General features: G+C 45.8%; 1 protein-coding gene and 1 long non-coding RNA gene across 2 annotated transcripts in view; one reads left to right on the top strand and one right to left on the bottom strand.

Moving 5' to 3' along the window:
* The first annotated feature begins 1,019 nt into the window (after positions 1 to 1,019).
* Positions 1,020 to 20,950, top strand: LOC129637443 (uncharacterized). Its single transcript, XR_008707469.1, has 3 exons — positions 1,020 to 1,140; positions 3,126 to 3,192; positions 20,697 to 20,950. It is a non-coding gene; the product is annotated as an uncharacterized LOC129637443 (long non-coding RNA).
* The window catches only part of CACNG3 (calcium voltage-gated channel auxiliary subunit gamma 3), a 97,899-nt gene continuing 89,078 nt past the window's right edge, over positions 13,983 to 22,803 (bottom strand). Inside the window, exons 3-4 of the mRNA XM_055561599.1 lie at positions 20,816 to 20,956; positions 13,983 to 15,026 (exon numbers count right to left, since the gene is read on the bottom strand). Coding sequence (XP_055417574.1) covers positions 14,515 to 15,026; positions 20,816 to 20,956 — 653 coding nt within the window. The 3' untranslated portion in view covers positions 13,983 to 14,514. The remainder of the gene's footprint in view (positions 15,027 to 20,815; positions 20,957 to 22,803) is intronic.

Below are 22,803 nucleotides of genomic sequence, written 5' to 3'. Positions count from 1 at the left end.
AGGAAGAAGAGCGGAGAAGGCAATGGCACCCCACTCCAGTACTCTTGCCTGGAAAATCCCATGGACGGAGGAGCCTGGTGGGCTGCAGTCCATGGGGTCGCTAAGAGTCAGACATGACTGAGCGACTTCACTTTCACTTTTCACTTTCACGCATTGGAGAAGGAAATGGCAACCCACTCCAGTGTTCTTGCCTGGAGAATCCCAGGGACGCGGGAGGCTGGCGGGCTGCCGTCTCTGGGGTCGCACAGAGTCGGACACGACTGAAGCGACTTAGCAGCAGCAGCAGCAGGAAGAAGAGGGAAAGCAGGGAGGGGGAAGATATTGACAGGTAAGGCTGTAAAGTGTTTTTATTATCAGTTATTACTTTTATTATTCCTTTAAAAATTTATTATTATTATTATTATTATTTTGTTCTTGGCCACACAGCACAGCATATGGGATCTTAGTTTCCCAAGCAGGGATCAAACCTGAGATCCCTGCATTGAAAGTGCAGAGTCTTAACCACTGGACCACTAGGAAAGTTCTTGTAAACAGATTTATTGCCTGGAGTTGGCTTATGTGATTGTGGGGCAGGCTGGGCAAATCTGAAATCTGTAGCACAGGCTGTTAGGAAGGGCAGCCTGGAAACCTGGGCAGGAGCTGATGCTACTGTCCTCAGGAAGAATTTATTTATTTATTTATTTTGGCCATGCCACACATCCTGCATTATCTTAGTTCCCTGATCGGGGAGTGAACCCAGTGAACCCAGTCCCTGGCAGTGAAATCACTGAGTCCTAACCACTGGACCACCAGGAAATTCCCCAGAATTTCTTCTTCTTTAGGGTAACCTTGGCTCTGCTCTTAAGGCCCTTCAACTGATTGCATCGGGTGGCCCAGATTGTTGAAAATAATTCCTTTTACGTAATGTCAACTACAGATGTTAATCACATCTGTAAAATCCTTCAAAGCAACACCAAGATGAGTGTTTGATGAGACTACTGGGATATTCACATAAAGTGGACCATCACAGTGCTCAATAAACGCTGGGCGAATTGACCAGTAATAAGAAGCCAAAATTTATAGAGTAGTTAATAGATGCCAGGCACTGTTCTGAGAACTTTGTACGATTAATTTGTTTACTATTCCCAGCAAACTTATAAGGTCAGTATTGTTATTACTCATATTCGACTTTAGTGCTGTTTGTCAATCAGTATTTCCCCTTCTTCTTTCTCTGGGCTTGTGGTAGGTTTTCACTTTGTTATCCCCTTTAAATTCAGTATAGCCACATAACTTATTTGATCAATGAATTATGAACAGGAATGATATGTATCATTTCCAGGCAGAAACTTTTAAGGGCCAGTTTAGCATCTCTGTTTTCTCCTTGTCATTTTGACCAGCAATATCCAGATGGTGGACCCTCTACTGAGCAAGATGAACAAAACCCCAGCTGACCCCCAGTGGACACATAGCCTGTATTTTAAACTACTAATATTTGGGGCTTATTTGTTTCCATGATATAACCTAATTTATCCTGATTGTCTCCCTTTAAAGATAAGGGAACTGAGGCATGGAGAGATTAAGTCACACAAATAAAAATGATGGAGCCAGGATTCACATCCAACCATCTAACAGTCCCTGCTGTCTAGAACCCTACAATGTCTCATATGATGCCAAAAACTCAGCCCCTACGCACTGGTGCTGAATAGAATAGAGACAAAGCTTTGTGTGAAGTAGAAAAGAAGAGCTTTATTTCTTTGCCAGGCAAAGGGGAACCCAGTGGGCTTGTGTCCTAAGGAACTGTGTATCCCAACCTGGGAGGATTTGGTGAGGAGTTTTATAGCAATGATTCAAGCCTGGGGTTGCTGATAAGAATTGTGTGCGGGGCTGGAACTCCTTTAATCTGGCTTCAGGTGGTCTTCTCTGGAATGACAAATGCTAACATCTTCCATTTGTTGGGGGCTTTAGTTCTATAAAGAGCTCAAAGATGAGCTCTTTATGGGTACCCTTAAATGATTTTATATACCCTTTATATGCCCTTAAATGACTGAGTTCTATAAAGAGCTCAAAGATGAGCTCTTTATGGGTACCCTTGAGGGGGAACCAGGACCCTGCTCCAAGGCTTCACCACTGTTTCCACACTCTTCCTTCCTTATCTCTGCAGCCCCTCTCCATTCCCTGAGTAGCAACAACTTGAATCTGCCCTCTGGGACTCAAGGAAGATCATGGAGACTGGAGTCTACTCCCTATAAACAAGGAAAGAATGGGGGACACAGAAGTGCTTCCAGGCCCAGGAGCCCCACAGGGTCCTGCTCTGTTTCAAGATTGCCATCTTTTCTTAGGTTTAATCCTTAATCCTTTCTGTTGGGAGCAGGTTTTAATTCCCCCATCTCCACCAAAAACTTCTGCCATTGTCTGGAGACATTTTTGGTTGTCACAACGTTGGGGGTTGGGCAGGGCAGTTGTGCTCCTGGCATCTGGTGGGTGGAAGCCAGGGCTGCTGCTAAACATCCTACAATGCTCAGCACAGCCCCAGAGCAGAGTTATCCAGACCCCAATGTCGCTTGCACCACCTTTGAGAAGTTCTGCCTTACACAAAATTCCTCTGTTGTTTACATTAACCACAGCTGGCCACTTTTGCTTGCCTCCAGAGGCTTGGTTGGGTTGTGATGAGTTAGTTAATCAATTAATTGAAAACAGCAGGGTGTCAGTGCTGGGCTGGGTCTTCGCTGACATTTGCCTGACTGATCCGGAGGAGTGAGTGGTGAGAGCGCCACATGCGCCGGTGACACATCCCTGTGCCAGGGAGTGAAATGCCAAGCCACTGGCGACACGTCGTCGCAGGAAGAGCTCACCAGGCTGTGCAAGTGGGCAGAGGAGTTGCCAGGGATGAGCTTTCAGTGTGGGCAAGTGCAAGGTGCTGCATTTGGCAGAAAATAATCCAAGCTATACTTAGAGGCTGGAAGAGAATGGAGCAGGATAGAAGAGAATGAATAGAAATGGAAAGGATTCCAGACACTGAGTCCCAAGACTGATTCTAAGACTCACCTGAGCTTCAGATAATGATACTGATGCCAAGGCCCTTGGCTTGGATGTATTTGCTCAGAGTTCTGGGCTCTATTATCAGATCTACTTTTTATTTTCTGCAGGAACACAGACTCCACTTCTCCAGATTCTCTGATTTTCAAAAGAATTTCAAAATCCTGGCTTTTATATGTAAGTTCCCATCACCCCCCTCTTTTGTAACTTTAAATTTTGATATAATCTCAAGCCTATAGAAAAAAAAATCACAAGAATGAAGAAAGAGCTTCTTCCCCTATCCTTTATCCAGATGCACCGGTTGCTATCATTTTCCCCATTTGCTTTATCACTTCAAGTTCCCAAATTTTACGAGCATCTCATGGATTAAGCTAAACAAGAATGTAAATAGACTTTGTTCCTTAATCTGTCATTGGCGACTCATGAAGCTCAGGCCCCCTTTTGATCAGTTAAGTTGAGAGTCAGCTGCGAGTGTCTGAACACTTGTATTTTAAAAAACGTCCTGCAGATGGTGCTAATGGACATCCAAGGCTAAGAACCACTGGTCTGGGTCCCTCATGGTAATGTTATTCCCTTTATTGGTGACTGGCTTATGGGTGGACATGCGGCCCAATTCTGGCCAAATAGGGGGAAATGTAATGGAGTAGCTTCTAATAAAGATTTCTTCCTTCTTAAAGACGCACAGTAAAGAGGCAGCATCTCGCACAGATGTTGCATCTGTCTATGATGGGATATTGTACCTGGGTATGATGGATACTGGCCCAAGGATGGAACTGTGGAAAGATGGAACATCTTTGGGTCCTTGGATTTATCTTTGAGCTGCTGAGTTAACTAACCTGTGTGTGTGTGCTCAACAGCTGCAGTCATCTTTTCCTTTTTGTGACCACTTGGACTGTGGCCTGCTAGGCTCCTCTGACCATGGGATTTTCCTAGCAAGAATACTGGAGCGGGTTGCCATGCCCTCCTCCAGGGGATCTTTCTGACCCAGGGATGCAATCCACGTCTCCTGTGTCTCCTGTGTTGCAAGTGAATTCTTTACTGCTGAACCACCAGGGAAACCATTAACTAACCTAAACTTGAGATTTCTTTTTACAAAGGCAACATTTTTTCTTACTTAAGTTGAACGACAGAAATGAGCAGTCACTTGCTAAAGATCAATGCCTACCTTACGTCATGTAGAGTTATTACTAGGAACCAACTCTCCAGCTGTGGATGATATTTTCAACATCACTTCCCCTGGAATCTGGAGCCATGTGACTCTTCTTACTAATGAAATGAATGGGTTGCTTCTGGGTCAAGGTGATTGAGTTTAGGGGCATGATCCTTTGCTTTCTTACCACTACCACTCTCCCCTCCCCCATCTACCCAGGTGGATGAGATCAGGCCACCCTGAAGCCACAAGATGGCACAACTGCAGGACAGAAGCAGCTTTGTCCCCTGAGTTACAACTTGAGTAGAGTCATCCAGGAGCGTGACTCAGCCAAAAACACCTGCATTGGACTTTGTGTGAGCAAGAAGTAAAGGTTTATTTGGTTAAACCCTAGAAACTTGGGAGGTTGTTATGATAACTTAGTTTACCTGATCAACACAGTCTAGTTAAGTTAGAACTGAGTATTACTTGCAGCCAAGAGGTTTTTACTTAAAGCATCAGAGAAGGCCCTCTGAAGTCCAGATCACCATCTTTTTTTTTTTTTTTTGCTGTGTCTTGAGGCTTGCAGGTTCTTAGTTCCCCAACCAGGGAGCAAACCTGTGGCAGTGAATGTGCTGGGTCCTAACCGAGGGAGCACAGGGGAAGTCCCCACAGACCACCATCTTAAAACTGGTTTTTGTTTGGTTGGTTTTGCTATTATTTGCAAAGAAGGAATCAGCAGTCCATAAATTTTACCTAACACCCAGGAGGTGCTTGCTTTCAGCCAATAACATGGCCTTGCCATTGCCTTTATGCTGGCTTTGATTTTCGGCTCACGATTTACTGGCCCTCAGACACTGCCCCTTGGTTTTCGGTCCCCGGTTCTGTCTCAGTCTTGGCTCTTTCTGAACTAAACTGGCTTTGAAGTTCTGACCCCCCTTCTAGAAACATCCTGGCTAAATACTACTCTGGTCCAGCTATCCCGCTGTCCCCAAGAGGGACTCTCAGCTGCTCCCATATGGCTGGGTGTTCTCCAGCTCTGGAAGCTTCAGAAGTTCTTGTCAGTGTTCACTTGGTGACTAGGAACAGAGACCCACTCAAGCTTGCTCGAGGAAAGAGGAGATTGTTGAAGGAATTCAGAAAAAGTCTCCCAGAGATCCCCTGAAATACGACTGGGCCAGAAGGAAATGGGACAGAGAAGCCATTAGAATCCAAGAAAGCCACGCTTTTCCTCTCCCTGTGCTACTTGTTTTCCCCTAAATAATACTCCATGCGTTCTCTTTCTTCCCTTTACATAGTTGAGCACTTACCAGATGAAAAGCTAGAACAAGACAGTCAAGGACACTGGTCTCACAGAACTTATCTTCTAGTAAGTAAACAGATACACAAAAGATAAAATATTACACCCTTCTGAATGATCAAGGGAATAAGTATGGACTATAATAGAGAATAACAGGGGATCTGCTTTTGAGAATTGGCAAACAAAGAGGTGACTTGTCAGCTCAGACCTGAAGAACGGGAAGAAGACAACCATATAAAGAGAGAGATTTCAAGCAGTGGGAGCATTGGATGTGAAGGCCCTGAGGCAGAAATATGTTTGGCTGGATCAAGGGACTGAAAAGGGAGGACATGTGACTGGAGTGTAGGCCGCAACATGAAAGGTGGCATGGAATAAAAGATGGATAGGTTAGTATGGTCTTAATAATGCAAGACTTTGGAGATCATGGCAAAATTTTGGATTTTATTTAAGTGTAATGGGAAGGCTTTGCAGGGTTGTCTCCTCATGACCAGTTTTTTCTTATTTTTAAAAATAACTTCAGCTTGCCTTTGCCCCATTGTTGCCACCCTAGTCCCAAGGCTTCCTTGTATCTTTTCTGTTTCGCTGTCCCTAGCCAACTAGCAACTGATTTCTGTGGCTGTTAGTTAAAATTTCCAGCAGAGATCATCTGATTGGCTCAGTTTACCTTTTAAAGTCAAGTCACAAGTTCCAGGTTACCGGCCTCCCTATGAATGAGTCGGCTAGCCTTCAATCAGATACAAACTGTGATCCAATCAGCTGTGTCTGGCAGCAAGTGTGTAAGAGTGTGTGTGTGTGTGTGTGTGTGTGTGTAAGTGTGTGTATGTTTGTGTGAGTCACTCAGTCGTGTCTAACTCTTCGCCACCCCATGGACTGTAGCCTGCCAAGCTCCTCTGCATCTCCTGCAATGGCGGGTGGATTCTTTATTAACTACACCACCTGGGAAGCCCCCATCCACCAGAGACTGTGGATAAAGCACGTAATACAAAAACTATTAAAGAAATATTTATTTCAAAAGATGAGATTTAGGAAACTAATATTTCCCTAGGTGCCTAACATAAAATTTCTGAAAAGACAAATAGATTGTCTCTAACATATACCTGACCTGCCTCTTGAGAAACCTATATGCAGGTCAGGAAGCAACAGTTAGAACTGGGCATGGAACAACAGACTGGTTCCAAATAGGAAAAGGAGTATGTCAAGGCTGTATATTGTCACTCTGCTTATTTAACTTCTATGCAGAGTACATCATGAGAAACGCTGGGCTGGAAGAAACACAAGCTGGAATCAAGATTGCTGGGAGAAATATCAGTAACCTCAGATAATGCGGACACCACCACCCTTATGGCAGAAAGTGAAGAGGAACTCAAAAGCCTCTTGATGAAAGTGAAAGAGGAGAGTGAAATAGTTGGCTTAAAGCTCAACATTCAGAAAATAATCATGGCATCTGGTCCCATCACTTCATGGGAAATAGATGGGGAAACAGTGTCAGACTTTATTTTTTTGGGCTCCAAAATCACTGCAGATGGTGACTGCAGCCATGAAATTAACAGACGCTTACTCCTTGGAGGCAAAGTTATGGCCAACCTAGATAGCATATTCAAAAGCAGAGACATTACTTTGCCAACAAAGGTCCGTCTAGTCAAGGCTATGGTTTTTCCAGTGGCCATATATGGATGTGAAAGTTGGACTGTGAAGAAAGCTGAGCGCCGAAGAATTGATGCTTTTGAACTGTGGTGTTGGAGAAGACTCTAGCTAGTCCCTTGGACTGCAAGGAGATCCAACCAGTCCATTCTAAAGGAGATCAGTCCTGGGTGTTCATTGGAAGGACTGATGCTAAAGCTGAAACTCTAGTACTTTGGCCACCTAATGCGAAGAGTTGACTCATTGGAAAAGACTCTGATGCTGGGAGGGATTGGGGGCAGGAGGAGAGGGGATGACAGAGGATGAGATGGCTGGATGGCATCACTGACTCGATGGACATGAGTTTGGGTGAACTCCAGGAGTTGGTGATGGACAGGGAGGCCTGATGTGCTGCAATTCATGGAGTTGCAAAGAGTCAGACACGACTGAATGACTGAACTCAACTGAACTGAACGTATACCTAAAATTAAAATTCCTTTTTTTTTATGTTTCAAAGTCTTTAAAAATTTTTCTGAACATTTTTTTGTTTTTAAATTGAAGTATAGTTGATTTATAACATTATGCCTGTTGCTATACAGCAAAGTGACTCAGTTGTACACATATAGACATTATTTTTTTCATATTCTTTTCCATTATGGTTTAATCACAGGATACTGAATATAATTCCCTCTGTTGTACAGCAGGACCTTTTGTTTGTCCATCCTAGATATAATAGTTTACATCTAGGAATCCCAAACTCCCAGCCCTTCCCCACCCCACTCCCCTTCCCCTTGGCAACCACAAATCTGTTCTCTATGTCTGAGAATCTGTTTCTGTTTTGTAAATAGGTTCGTTTGTGCCATATTTTAGATTCCACATATAAGTGGTATCATATGGTATTTGTCTTTCTTTTTCTGACTTCCTTCACTTAGTATGATAATCTCTAGTTGCATCCATGTTGCTGCAAATGGCCTTATTTCATTTTTTTTTTTTTTTATATGGCTGATAAGTGGCCTCTGAATGTACTCAGGGTCAAAATTCCAAATCTTTTACATGGTTGTAATTCTCTATCCTCTGGATCCAGCTTTTCCCTTGGTTTTGTCTGATGCCGCCCTTCCTGTAACCTGTATGCATTCCAGTTTTACTGACTTTTTAGGAGTTGGAGGTGGGGGGGTCTCTCCAGTCTCAGGGCCTTTGCATATGCTGAGGTTTTTTTCCCTCCCCGTGTCCTTCTTTCACTTGGATAACACAAACTCTACTTTTAGGTATAATTGTAAATGCCAACTCCTGAGACTTGACCCTGCAACAAAATTAGAGCTCCCTGTTTACAGGCCTATGTACTTTTTGCTCTCTGTTTTCCCCTTATGACACAATTGTAAACGATGCTGATTCGTGTGTCTAGTTGTTTAGTACTTGTCTCCCACACTGGACTGACAGTGGTTGTATCTGTGGGGATTGTAGTTGTTTCTGACACATAGTAGCATAGTAGGTACTTGGTAATAAGTGCTAGATGAATGAATGAAGGAATGAATGTTATGAAGTGAGAGGTTATGTAGCCCAAGAAGCCACTAAAGACTTCATGGAGGTGGACGAGGCTTGATTTTTGCTCTTGAAGAATGGACAAAACATGGAGAGGGCAAGGGGAAACATTGTAGGCAGGAATAACACTCATCAGCAACAGCAGAGAGCTGGGAATAGGTATGTAGATGTGGGGGCTTCCCAGCTGGCGCTAGTGGTAAAGAACCCACCTGCCCGTGCAGGAGACATAAGAGGTTTGATCTTTGACTCGGGAAGATCCCCTGGAGGAGGGCATGGCAACCCACTCGAGTAGTCTTGCCTGAAGAATCCCCGTAAACAGAGGAGCCTGGGGGGGCTATAGTCCATGGGGTCACACAGAGTCGGACACAACTGAAGCGACTTAGCATGCAGGCATGCATGTAGATGCTGGCTTGATTAGAGGTGTGTGTTACACAATCTGGAAAATAAGATTGGATTGGTGGGAAATGATCCAGTAGGAACAATGTAAATCTGAGAACAATATAAAATATTAGCTAACCTGATAGCTCAGCTGGTAAAGAATCTGCCTACAATGCAGGAGACCCTGGTTTGATTCCTGGGTTGGGAAGATCCCCTGGAGGAGCGCGTGGCAACCCACTCTAGTATTTTTGCCTGGAGAATCCCCATGGACAAAGGAGCCTGGTGGGCTACAGTGCATAGGGTCAGAAAGAGACGGACATGACTGAGCAACTAACACAAAATAGCAACATTTATACGGTACATATTTTCTTTCAAGTATATTTCTAAGTGCTTTATGAAAATAAGCTCATTGAATCCTCACCACAAACCTATGAAGTAAGGACTACTTTTGCGTCCCTTTTACAGCAGGGAATGCTGAGGCACAGGGAGATCATCTTGTTAAGGTCATCATGGCTGATGAATGCAGAGCTGGGATTCAAATCTGGGCAGTGCAGCTACAGCGTCTGCTTGCTTGAATGTTATGCCCTCTTGAAAGGTAGAGACAAAACTTGGCCCTGAGGGCTGCAGAATAGAGATACAAGACAGAGAAGCCCCAGTGTTCTGCTCTTGAAATTGGCCGTAGGATGTTGCTGGTCCATAAATGAGAGGACTGGGAAAGGAGCTGCATTGTGGTGAAGGAAATGGAGGGGAACTCAGCAGTGGAGCAAGAGATTTGAGAAGTGTGACCCAGAAGGCTTAGTGAGTGGCTATTGCATAGAGTTTAGAGTCAGGTAGATGCCAGTCCGAGCACCTCCTTTGCTGTTTCTTTGCAAGTTTTAACATCTATCCAATGGATTTAATGATAGTACATACCCAAATGTTAGGATGGAAAAACACAAATTAAGAGAAGTTCCTGACACATTGCTTGGCACACGCAGTAGGCGCCTAGTGAATGTGAATACTCTTCACAGGACTTTGGATGACCAGGATTGCCCAGGGTCCTGGCTGTGAACTGGAAGTGTTGATATGAATATGTACTTGATGCCAGCCAGCCGGGTGCATCTGAGCGGCCTTCACGCAAAGGCACTCTGAGGTCTCACACACTGAAACCTTGCAGGGAGCAAGGGGGTCCTTCCAGGGGTCAGGTGCCTGCTCCTCTCCTCCAGCTCTCTGGCCTTTGCAGAGGACTTCGTACTGGGTCTCCTGAGCAGATGTCCAGTTAGTTAAGCCACTGGGTTTTTTCTCTCCATCCCTGATCAGCTCCCCAGATGCCCTGTTTTTGGCAAACTCCTGGTTCTCAGGGCTGCAGGCTGCTGAGTCTTCCCTTCACAGTATCCATCACCTACCTGCTCCATCTCTTAGATATTTCCCTCTCCAAGAGTGCCTGGAGCCACTCCTCCCGAAGTGTTGGATGAGATAATTTGACCTGACACATGGCCGCAGTATTAGAGAGCAGTGTTAGTGAGGAGGTTTTCCCCTTGCCGTTTTTCCTGATTAAGCCAAGGGAAGCATTTTCTTTGTTGCTAGAGTATCTTAACATCTTTCTAACATTTTGATTATGTCCATTTTTACAAAGAGCAGGCAGCCAGCCTTTGGCTTACAATAGGCAGCAGCTAGAATATGGCAGGACTGTGTTGCTTTTTTCTGTAGTTATTCTCCTAGTTACCATTTGCTTATGGTAAGCAATTCCAATTTTCTTTTTTACAGTAGTGATATAAAGTTCATTTTCAAGATATATTTATTAAAGTAAAAAGCAAGTCAATTTAAAGAGAAACATTAAATAAATAATGGCCAGTGTGGTACGTGGGTATGAAACATTTTTGCGAGGGTTGAATTCAAATGACTGAGGTTTGGGAAATGCGGGCAGAGGGAGGAAATTGGTCAAATTAGGAAACAGAGTCTTGGCTCTCAATGCTGGCTCTGTTATCGGTACCTAAGACACTCTCCTCGAGCCTCTATTTCCTCACCTGCTGAAATGCAGATAATAATTCTTCCTACACGTGGGTTGTCTTAAGGATTCAGTGAGATAATTTGATGTATGTGTGTAATTTGCAAGCAATGTCTCTCAAGTGTCAAACAAAACAAATTGTTACTAGTCTGCGCTCTACAATAAAATTCACTGTGGGTGTGAGTGTGGGCACGTGACTGGCTTCCCAGGATTTGGAGCCTGCAGTGGGAATGAAGTCTGGACAATCACACACCCTCTCTGGCCTCAGTTTCCTCCTTGGTAAAATGCGTATATTTCTGGGAGGATTAAATGATGCAATACGTGTAAGTTTCCACAACACAGCCTGGTACCTAGCAGAGTTAGGTAAGTGTAAGCTCCTATGACCATAACTCTGCCCCCTTGAGTGGCTGGAGCTGGAAGTGGGATGGAGGCGTGACAAGTTGGTGTGTGCCACACTCACCCCAGGAATCACTGCAGGCAGAGATGCTATCTGTCTCTCATGCTTTCTGGTATCAATATTCAAAATATTCAAATGTCCTTCCACTTTCACTCCCCTGAGCCCCTCAGGGACTGTGCAAAGTACACCCTTACCCCCCAAAGAGACTAGCTTCCATTTGGCTTCAGTTTTCCTACAGTCATGCTTGCTGCGGACTGAATGGGATCCCTCCCCACCATCTAAATCCACACACTGAAGCCCTAAGCTTCAAAATGATGACATTTGGAGATGAGGCATTTGGGAGGTAATTAGGGATCAAGCTCAAGCTCAAGAGTGCATGCTCAGTCATGCCTGACTCTTTGTCACCCCATGGATTGTAGCCCGTCAGGCTCCTCTGTCTGTGGGATTGTCTAGGCAAGAATACTGGAGTGGGTTCTCTCCAGGGGATCTTCCTGATCCAGGGATCGAACTCGCACCTCCTGCATCTCCTTCTTTGCAGGCAGATGTTTTTTACCACTAAGAAATCGGGAAAACCCTTAATGAGGGTGGGCCCTTGTGATGGAGTTAGTGGCTCTGTCATGTTAGGACACAGTGAGAATGTGGCTGTCTTCAAGCTAGGAGGAGAGCCCTCACCAAGAACAAAATCTGCTGTCATCCTGATCTGGAACTGCCCAGCCACCTGATCTATAGTATTTGTTATGGAAGTCAAAACTCAGATAATGCTCAGTCTACCCAGATGTCATCCATAAGGTAAAAAGCATAAGATGATGCTGTGAAAGTGCTGCACTCAATATGTCAGCAAATTTGGAAAACTCAGCAGTGGCCACAGGACTGGAAAAGGTCAGTTTTCATTCCAAGCCCAAAGAAAGGCAATGCCAAAGAATGCTTGAACTACTGCACAATTGCCCTCATCTCACATGCTAGTAAAGTAATGCTCAAAATTCTCCTAGCCAGGCTTCAGCAATACGTGAACCATGAACTTCCTGATGTTCAAGCTGGTTTTAGAAAAGGCAGAGGAACCACAGATCAAGTTGCCAACATCCTCTGGATCATGGAAAAAGCAAGAGAGTTCCAGAAAAACATCTATTTCTGCTTTATTGACTATGCCAAAGCCTTTGACTGTGTGGATCACAATAAACTGTGGGAAATTCTGCAAGAGATGGGAATACCAGACCACCTGACCTGCCTCTTGAGAAATCTGTATGCAGGTCAGGAAGCAACAGTTAGAACTGGACATGGAACAACAGACTGGTTCCAAATAGGAAAAGGAGTAGGTCAAGGCTGTATATTGTCACCCTGCTTATTTAACTTCTATGCAGAGTACATCATGAGAAACGCTGGGCTGGAAGAAGCACAAGCTGGAATCAAGATTGCTGGGAGAAATATCAATAACCTCAGATATGAAGATGACACCACCCTTAAATGGCAGAAAGTGAAGAGGAACTCAAAAGCCTCTTGATGAAAGTGAAAGAGGAGAGTGAAAAAGTTGGCTTAAAGCTCAGCATTCAGAAAACGAAGATCATGGCATCTGGTCCCATAACTTCATGGGAAATAGGTGGGGAAACAGTGTCAGACTTTGTTTTTTGGGGCTCCAAAATCACTGTAGATGGTGATTGTAGCCATGAAATTAAAAGACGCTTACTCCTTGGAAGGAAAGTTATGACCAACATAGATAGTATATTCAAAAGCAGAGACATTACTTTGCCAACAAAGGTCCTTCTTGTCAAGGCTATGGTTTTTCCAGTGGTCATGTATGGATGTGAGAGTTGGACTGTGAAGAAAGCTGAGCGCCAAAGAATTGATGCTTTTGAACTGTGCTGTTGGAGAAGACTCTTAAGAGTCCTTTGGACTGCAAGAAGATCCAACCAGTCCATCCTAAAGGAGATCATTCCTGGATGTTCACTGGAAAGACTGATGTTGAAGCTGAAACTCCAATACTTTGGCCACCTTGTGTGAAGAGTTGACTCATTGGAAAAGACTCTGATGCTGGAAGGATTGGGGGCAGGAGGAGAAGGGAAAGACAGAGGATGAGATGGCTGGATGGCATCAGAGACTCGATGGACATGAGTTTGGGTGAACTTCAGGAGTTGGTGATGGATAGGGAGGCCTGGCGTGCTGTGATTCATGGGGTCGCAAAGAGTTGGACACGACTGAGCGACTGAACTGAACTGAATCATTTTACACAAGACGTTCTATTTAAGCCTCACAACTCTGTTGAGGAGAATACTGTACCATGCTCCATTTTACAGATGAGAAGGCTGAGGCTTGAAGATCAGGTGGACTTTCCCCAGTTCCTAGAGCTACTGGGTACCAGAGCTAGATTTCTGAACACATGTTTGCCCCCAGTAGCTTCTGGGGATTCAGGCAAGGGTTACAGACTCTGCCATTGGTGACAGCACCTTGCTGTCCTCAAGAGGGGAAGGCGGATCCTTCCTAGTGACTGGAGTGTGGATGAGCAAAGTTCAGCTTTCAACGTGGACATGAGTCAGCTTGAGGGCAGGGCAGTGAATTTGTGCAGGAATTACCCAGAAGAAACAAAGCACCCCCGCTCTGTGAGTTACAACAAGGCAAAACCTTTAATACATGAGTGCTTATTACATTAGCTGCTTCGGGGCTCTGACATCTTTGATTTCTGGTCATGTTATTCTAACACGGAAAGGTGAATGCCTCCCTCTGGGCCACCTGGGCGGTTAAGTGGCTTGAGGATTTGCATGAGTGGACAATGGGGACACCTGTGCACACACCTGGGGATTTGGAGACCCCACCACCCCCCACCCAGCCACCACCTGTGACTTTGAGTAAAGTCCTCTTCCAAGGAGGGAAGAATGAGGAGGTCCTTCCAGTAAAGAAGGAAGAGAGGAAAACATCTGTCACAGATACACACAGAGAGAAACGACATCATGGGATTGGCTTGAAAAGTGGGGGAAGGGATGGACCGGTTAGGACCTGGAGGGGGAGGGGCGAAATGTGGGAGAGGGCTGAGTCCATTTGGTTTCATTCTTTGTAAAAAGTAATACCATCACGAGGACCATGCCATGCAACCTCAGAGACTCCTCTGTCCACTTCCCCCCGCGCTGTGCTGGGGCGGAGGGCAGAGGGCCGAGGTCAGTTCAGACGGGCGTGGTGCGCCTGTTGGCCGGATTATTATGCAACGACTCTTTGAACTCTTTGGGCGTGGAGTTGTGGAACTGTAGAAAAGCGTGGTCCCGGTCGGAGTTGAGGAGGGTCCCCATGGTGATCTTTGAGGGGTCCCGGGACAGGGTGAACATTGAGATGTCAGTGGAAGGGATGGTGTGGAAGCCTTTGCTGATGGGGGACAGGTCTCGGGATCTGGGTTCCGTGGAGCGGGAACTCGACCGCCTCCGAAATCTATACCTGTAGGGTGGAAGGCGAGCGAAGGTCGATTTCTTCAGGAGCTCCGAGTGGGATTTGGCACGTAACTGCTGATGCTTTTCTATATAGATGTGCACGGCGACGACACCCACAATTTCCGCGATGATGAAAGAGAAGGCTCCGAAGTAAAAGGACCAGCCATAGGAGTAGCTCTTTTTGGAGTCACGCTGCCCAGGGTCTCCAGCATTGGCTGATATATAAACTATGATGCCGATGATGTTGCTTAACCCTAAAAGAAAGGGAAAGAAAAATACATCCTTTATAAACCTCAGAGGTAACTGTGACTCAGGCTTGAACTATTTATTTTGAAAATGTGGAGATGACAGGGAGAGAGGAGAATGGATTTATGGCCGGAAATCCAACTGCTGAACTCTTCCTGCAGGGTCTGTCTCTCGGGAAATGAAAAATTCTGCTGATCCATCCCTGGAGGGAAGCATTCAGCTAAAGAATACACCTTACTCCTCCAGCAAGTGCGGCAGAAATCAAAGTGCATGTATTTTCCCTTAGAAACAATTCATTCCATCAAAACTTAGTCTTCAGCACTAAGTCATGAGAATGGTAAAATGAACGAGATACAGATCCTTGCTCTTGAGTTCGTCACCATTAGTAGGAGAAACTGACATGTAAATGCAATTACAGCAAAATACAGTCAGGGCTCCACCAGAGACATATATAAAATGGTTCAGGAGCAAAAAGAGAGGATGACTAAGCCACTTTGTCCTGAAGACAAGGTGACGTTTGAGCAGGTCCTGAACAGCTCCTGGCTCACCAGGAGATGAAAGGCTGTTGACAACAGAGTTGAGAATAACTTATAGTAGCGGTCTCGCCTGGATGGTGGGAAGGCTGATGGCATCTTGAACCTCAATAAGAGGCAGCAGAGAGAGGAGGCTTAGAGAAGAAGAACGGGGTTAGAAGTGCTTATTGAGAGTCCAGATATGGCTGCCCAGTGGATATTTCTGGGTCTGGAACGAAGTTTGGAGAAAGAATGACCCATGGGTAAGGGACAGTAACTAACTATATCTTTTTATCTGCATGGGGGATACAATAATGTTTTAAATTAGCTATTGTTCAAACATCAGGAATTGGGGAATGTGAAGCTGTTGTCCCCAGTAGGCAAGGTCTGCAGACTTGGTGTCCCCAAGAGCCAACAGAATAGTTCTGGAAAGAGCTGCCCAGTCGCTTGGAGAGAAATTGATTCTCTAGGGAGTAGTAAGAAGGAATGAAAGAACCTGAGGGTCTGTGGCTGCTTCTCTCACATGATTGTCCAAAGCTAACAATATCTCTTTGTGTCTCTTTGCTTTAAGGGCCTCATCTGAGCCTTATACCAGTAATGACTCAGGGAGGCTTGTACATCAGCTGGAGTCTCCTAGCCTACAAACCCAGGCTGCCTCTAAATGGAAGTTGTCCCTTCTTACAGTTCCCAGTGCGTACGTGCTAAGTCACTTCCATCATATCTGACTCTTTGTAACCCTATGGACCGTAGCCCACAAAGCTCCTCTGTTCATGGGATTCTCCAGGCAGGAATACTGGAGTGGGTTGCTGTGCCCTCCTCCAGGGGATCTTCTGGACCTAGGGATCCAAACCAGGTCTCTTACGTCTCCTGAATTGGCAGGCTGCTTCTTTACCACTAGCGCCACCTGGGAAGCCCACAGTTCCCAGTACTAGTTGGTAAATAACGATTTCCATTGGCCTGCTGAGTATCCCCACCATTGAACACCTCATACTCTTCCTGTATCAGGAAATCCTGATCCTCAGGATTTCCCCAGAGTCCAGCAACCAAGTTTTTTTTTTTGTTGTTGTTGTTGTTCTTTTTAATTGGGGTATAGTTGCTTTGGAACTTCCCACTAGTGGTAAAGAATCTGGCTGCCAATGCAGGAGACCCAAGAGACATGGGTTTGATCCCCTGGAGTAGGAAGTGGCAACCCAGTCCAGTATTCCTGCCTGGAAAATTCCATGGACAGAGGAGCCTGGCGGACTACAGTCTATGGGGTTGCAAAGAGTCGGACATGACTGAGTGACTGAGCAACATGGTTGCTTTACAATGTTGTATTAGTTTCTGCTGTACAACAACATGAATCACTGATAGGCATACATATATCCCCTCCCTCTTGGACCTCTCCACCCCCTATCCCTACCACCCATCTAGGTCACCATCGAGCACCGAACTGAGCTAGTAGGAACCTACAGTAGGTTCCTGCTAGCTATCTGTTTTATGCATGGCAGTGCCCATATGTCAGTCCCAATTTCCCAATTCATCCCCCCACCTCAGATCCACATGTCCATTCCCTACATCTGCATCTCTACTTCTGCCCTGCAAATAGGTTCATCTGTACAAAGGGTTAAAGCTTGGCATAGCAAGGGCCACTCCATTCTACTCCAGTGCTACCGTTCTGATTGACTGGTGCTCATGCATTAAAGGGATTCATGTTTTGAATATGATCTCTGGCCACACTCCATCTAGGACTCTCCCCTAGAAGGCAGGGCCAGGGTCTGCTTCTTTCCTGTCTCCTCTTGGTTTTACCCAGCACAGGCACTCAGCAGGTAGGCAGCGGGTTCTAATCACGGAGCTATTTCTTCATATGGGGGTTGACACGGCCAGCCCTGTGTCAAGCTGCAGAAAACCACAGGGTGAAAAAAACGGCCCCTGTTTCTGGAGTGTCAGTTTGGCTTGAAGATGAGTAGGGAAGACACATTCTTTTATATTAAAGTGAACATGGATATAATAAGGAGAAGAGAGCAGAATTCACATGAATTTTTAAGTATAAATGGGAGACAGACTTCAAAGACATTTCAGCTCATGGAAGGCAGCTTCTGGTGATGCCCCCTGACTCCCCAGGGTCACATATTTCACTCTCCTCTGCCTGCAGGGAAATTTTGGTGGCAAAGTTTGAGAAGCCCTGGAAAGAAGTCTTGCTAAAAAAAAAAAAAAAGAAACTCAAAGAGATACTCGGATGTCAGCGCAGGTTAAAGGAGGTGACAAGCCAAGTGAGTTGCCACTTGTTTCTAGGGCATTGACGATACGCCAGGCACTGTGCAAAGTCTTTACGTGCATGATCTCAATTAATCATTGCAACAGTCCTGCTTTAAAAAAACAAAAAAACAAAAAACCTTTTTTTTTTTTTTTACAGATGAGGAAACTGGGACACAGAGAAAATAACTTCCCAAGTCAACACAGCTGGGAAATGGCCTGTGTGCTCCTGCTAAGCTGCTGCAGTCGTGTCCAACTCTTTGTGACCCCATGGACTGTAACCCACCGGGCTCCTCTGTCCATGGGATTCTCCAGGCAGAAATACTGGAGTGGGTTGCCATGCCCTCCTCCAGGAGATCTTCCTGACCCAAGGATTGAGCTGGTGTCTCTTAAATCTCCTCCATGGACAGGTGCATTCTGTCCACCTGGGAAGCCCTGGGAAATGGCAAAGGTGGGGTTTGAACCTAAGATTGTCTCCTAAAAGCTCCCTGAGCTCAGATCTAGCTAGGTTTGTTCACCACTATGGTCTCATCTCCTTGCCCAGAGCCTGACCCAAAGCAAGAGCACAGTGCATATTTGTTAAATTGAATCAACATGAGAATTAAATGGTACAACATATATAATACCAGCTATTATGCATCCTAGGTGGTCCTAGTGGTAAAGAACCCGCCTGCCAATGCAGGAGACATAAGAAATGCAGGTTTATGCCTGGGTTGGGAAGATCCCTTGGAGAAGGACATGGTGACCCACTCCAGTATTCTTGCCTAGAGAATCCCAAGGACAGAGGAGCCTGGCGGGCTACAGTCCACGTGGTCACAGAGTTGGACATGACTGAAGTGACTTAGCACTATACATCCCACAGTTACTGCCACCTAGATGCAGTTCTAGGCATTTTCCATATACCAACTATCTAATCCTCTGAGCAGGCTTAAGAGGTAGAGCCATTATTACCCCCATTTTTCAGATTAGGAAACAGAGGCACTGATTGGTTAAGAGACTTGCCTGAGGTTACCACACAGGGGAGTGGTAGAGCCACGATTTGCCCCAGGCAGCCTGACTTCAGAGCCCATGGTCTTGAGCATAATGCCCAGTTCCTGGCACATAGTAGGTACTCAATAAAGGGTTGTTGACTGCTTGCCAGAAATCATAGGACCTTAGAATAACTGAGCAAAAAGAGCCTTCGGGAGTGCTGAATCCTACTTTCATTTTGTAGGTGGAAAAACTGAGGCTCTTTAGGGCCCTCAGGGAGGTCAGTGGTGGGGGGAGAGCTAGGACTAGACCCCCTGCTTCTGGTTCCCCCTCAGGGCCTTGTCGCTGCTCCTTGTGTTCCCCGGTTCCCGTGAGTCTATTCTACCTGCTGTCTCTCACAACACCCCTTGTAACAGGACATTTGCTGGTTACACACTCTCCCTTCACAATCCCCTTAGGGGACAAAATAATGATCTTCTCCTGCTTAGGAAACCCTCATGTCAGCACAACACAGCATCCCCTGGGTCAGTCAGAGACCGCGAGGTCTGGAGGGGCCCCCAACAACTAGAACGTGCCTCAAAGCAATGCAGGTCCCTGGGTCTGCCAGCTGTTAGCGTCTGTCCACACCGAGTGTCGCCTTTAATAAAATCATAGGCTGATCTTATCCTCCTGACAAGATGGTCTGTGGCTCGAGTTGGTTCCCAGACACTCAGCGCTGGATTCCGTCCACCTTCCCCTTTTCCAAGAAGGGAAAAGAATAGGGAGGATACTGAGAAAGATCTTAGAGGGGGCTGGGAAGCTGGGCTTCCAACTTCAGAACTATTGTGTTGCTTTTAACTTGCTAGAAAATAATATTGTGCTTTTTACGTTCAACCTCCTTCCAACAACCCTATGAAATAAGCACTTGTACTTTTCCCCCCATCTTATAGTTGAGGAAATCAAGTTACAGGGATTTGGTAACATTTCCAGGGTCCCATAAGTTTAGCCAAAATTCAAATCCAGGCAGGTAAGCTATTCTTTTTTTGTGGTTGTTGTTTCATCGCTAAGTCGTATCTGTCCCTTTTGCAACTCCATAGGCTGTAGCCTGCCAGTCTCCTCTGTCCATGGGATTTCCCAGGCAAGAATACTGGAGTGGGTTGCCATTTCCTCCTTCAGGGGATCTTCCCCACCCAGGGATAGAAACCCACATCTCTCACATCTCCTGCAATGGCGGGCGGATTCTTTAGCACTATCGCCACCGGGGAAGCTGCCCCTCTGTTTCTACCCTAGTAAATATTCTGCCATTATGGGTTAAAGTTTGGAGGTCATCATCAAAGAGTCAAGCTCTCTTCCCTCTTATCATCTCTAAAGCATTTCATTCAGATGGCATCGACTGAAGGGTGGGGTGGAAAGAGACTGCAAAGCAATGAAGGTGTGGAAACCCAAAAGGGAGGAAGATGAGGAGGGGAGAGGAGGGATGGAGATAAAGGAGGAGAGAGGAGGCAGAAACAGGAACCCTTCTCGAGACTGTCTCATCCTCCGTACCACCCTCTGCCACCTTCCGGTCAGGGCTGCTATTGATAAGATCTTCCCTGAGAGCATCTGAGGCTGCTGGGTTTTCTGTTGTTCCCAGAGATGCTCTGGACAGCCTGAGGATTTGAGTTCTTGAAGAGCTGTGACAAGTAGTTCACCAGTAAATCCAGGTCTCACGGGGCCAGAAATAGTGTATGATCATATCCAGAAGTTGGACCTCTTTAAAACACACTGGACTCTTCTCTCGGGTCACACCTTATACACACCATACACGCTCCCTGCCCACTCTGAGCAGACATACACAGGCACACTCTTATTAATCATTCTCCCATCTCTAAGCCGACCTAAGTACCCCATCTCCTCCTCATCTTCCCTCTGTCCATTCTCCAGCTAGATTGTCAGCATCTTTGCTTCTTATTAAAGCCTTTGGTTCTCATTCTTAACACACAGGTCGAACATTTTTTTGCTCCTTCCCTGGAGGGAACCCTGAATAGCATGGCTTTGTCCTTCCGGCCCTGGCTTAGGTTTGGTGTCTGTGATGCTCTCTGGGCAGAGGCCAAGATGCTCACCTGCAGAGACAAAAAAGATGCCCGCGCTGAGGATGACGTTGTGTCTGCTGCGATGGAACTCGCTGGCTGCCACGCAGAGCCCGCCGAAGAAGAGCAGCGTGACGCTGAGGATGGGGAAGACGCTGGAGGCCCTCACAGCCCCTGCGGAGAGAAGGAGAGAGGGTTCTGCCTGCACCCAGCCAGCCCTGAGATCCCCCTCCACAGACATGGGGGTGCCTGGTTGGAGGACAGCACGTGAGCAGGAGGAGTCTACATCTAACACACTGGGTTTGGGGTTAACGGTCTGTAGTCATCATCCTGAAATGCATAATAGCTTTATCTTTGAATGTGTGTTTTTCAAATAAGTCTGATGGGCCAATGGAGCATGCACCATGGGCTTCGAACCTCAACTCATGTGGCATCCCACTCCCCACCACATTGCTACCTCCCGTTCTCCGTGGGGTGGTTCCTAGCTGCCCCCTCCCCAACCCCAACTACTGACTGCTGCCACCCTTGGCTCCTGGGCATGGACACAGGGAGAATCAGGATTGGGTGCAAGCCCTGGGCACCCTTGAGTGTCCTTATGCCGGAGGGAGTGTGACATTACATAGCAAGTAAAAGACACCATGACAGGTGGAGAGAGAGAAGGCAGAAGAAGGGAAACAGTATTTTTGGCCTGCGTTTTGAACCAGAAACACATTTCATTTTGCCCTGGGCCCTGCAATGTAGGTAGCTGGTGGGGCATCCTGGGATTCCCATTAGATCACAAGCTCTCTTTCCCAAAACACACGAACATTCGTTTAGTACTGAGTCTGGCAATGACCATGCAATATCTATTTAGTCACTGGATAAACACATGAATTTAGTTATTCATTCATCAAGGCTTCTGGGGCACCTACAAAATGCCAGGGGCTCTTCTGGGTCTTGGCATACTGACAGAAATGTTTAAACACCCCAAGGGGCACAGGTGTGGCCCTTCAAAGGGGAAAAAGGGGAGGCTAGTTGAGGCCCAGGGCAAGTCTTCGAAACAAGTGTGTTAACTCTTGTTACTGGATCATAGAGAGGCCCTAAGGTTTTGGGGGAAGGGGCCTTTAGGTGGGGATCCCAGTATTTACCCACCCAGTATTAGAGTTATTTCCTGGAATACTTGGGCCAGAGTATCAGTTGGATAAATTCTGCCTTCATTGAGGTACAAAAGAGCTAAGGTCCCACCCTTACGGGGCTTACATTCTAACAGAGATGACAGGTAGGAGCTGCTACCTAATTTTTAGGGCCCTATGCAGGATGAAAATGCAAGGCCTCTTGTTATAAAATTATTAAGAATTTCAAGATGGTATGGTGACTAGACTTATCATGGCAATCATTTTGAAATGTATAGAAATATCAAATCATTTTGTTGTGTAACAGGAACCAACATACTGTTGTAGGTTAGAAAGTGAAAGTCACCCAGTCATATCCAACTCTTTGTGACCCCATGGACCCCAGTCCATAGAATTCTCCAGGCCAGAATACTGGAGTAGGTAGCTGTTCCCTTCTCTAGCAGATCTTCCTGAAGCAGGGATCTAACTGGAGTCTCCTGCATTGCAGGCAGATTCTTAACCAGCTGAGCTACCAGGGAAGCTCCAATTGTAGGTCAGATCTACTTCAAAAACAAACTCATAGAAAAAGAGACCAGATTTGCGGTTACTAGAGGTGGGGACTAGGGGGAGGGGAATGAAATGAAGGTGGTCAAAAGGTACAGACTTCCAGGTTATAAGGAAAATAAGTACTAGGGATTTAATGTGCAGCATGGTAAATAAAATTAACACAGCTGGACATTATACATAAAAACTGAGAGAGTAACTCCTGAGAGTTCTCAACACAAGGAAACAAACTTTTTCTGCTTCTTTAATTTTGTGTCTGTATGAGATGGTGAATGTTCACTAAACATTCTGTGGTCATCATTTCATGATGTATGTAAGTCAAACCATGATGCTGTACACCTTAAATCTATACAGCACTGTATATCA

Source organism: Bubalus kerabau, chromosome 23 (genome assembly GCF_029407905.1).
Source record: "Bubalus kerabau isolate K-KA32 ecotype Philippines breed swamp buffalo chromosome 23, PCC_UOA_SB_1v2, whole genome shotgun sequence".
Taxonomy (NCBI): Eukaryota; Metazoa; Chordata; class Mammalia; order Artiodactyla; family Bovidae; genus Bubalus; species Bubalus kerabau.
The sequence above is the reverse complement of the archived record's forward strand: the minus strand, read 5'-3'. Positions and strand labels throughout refer to the sequence as shown.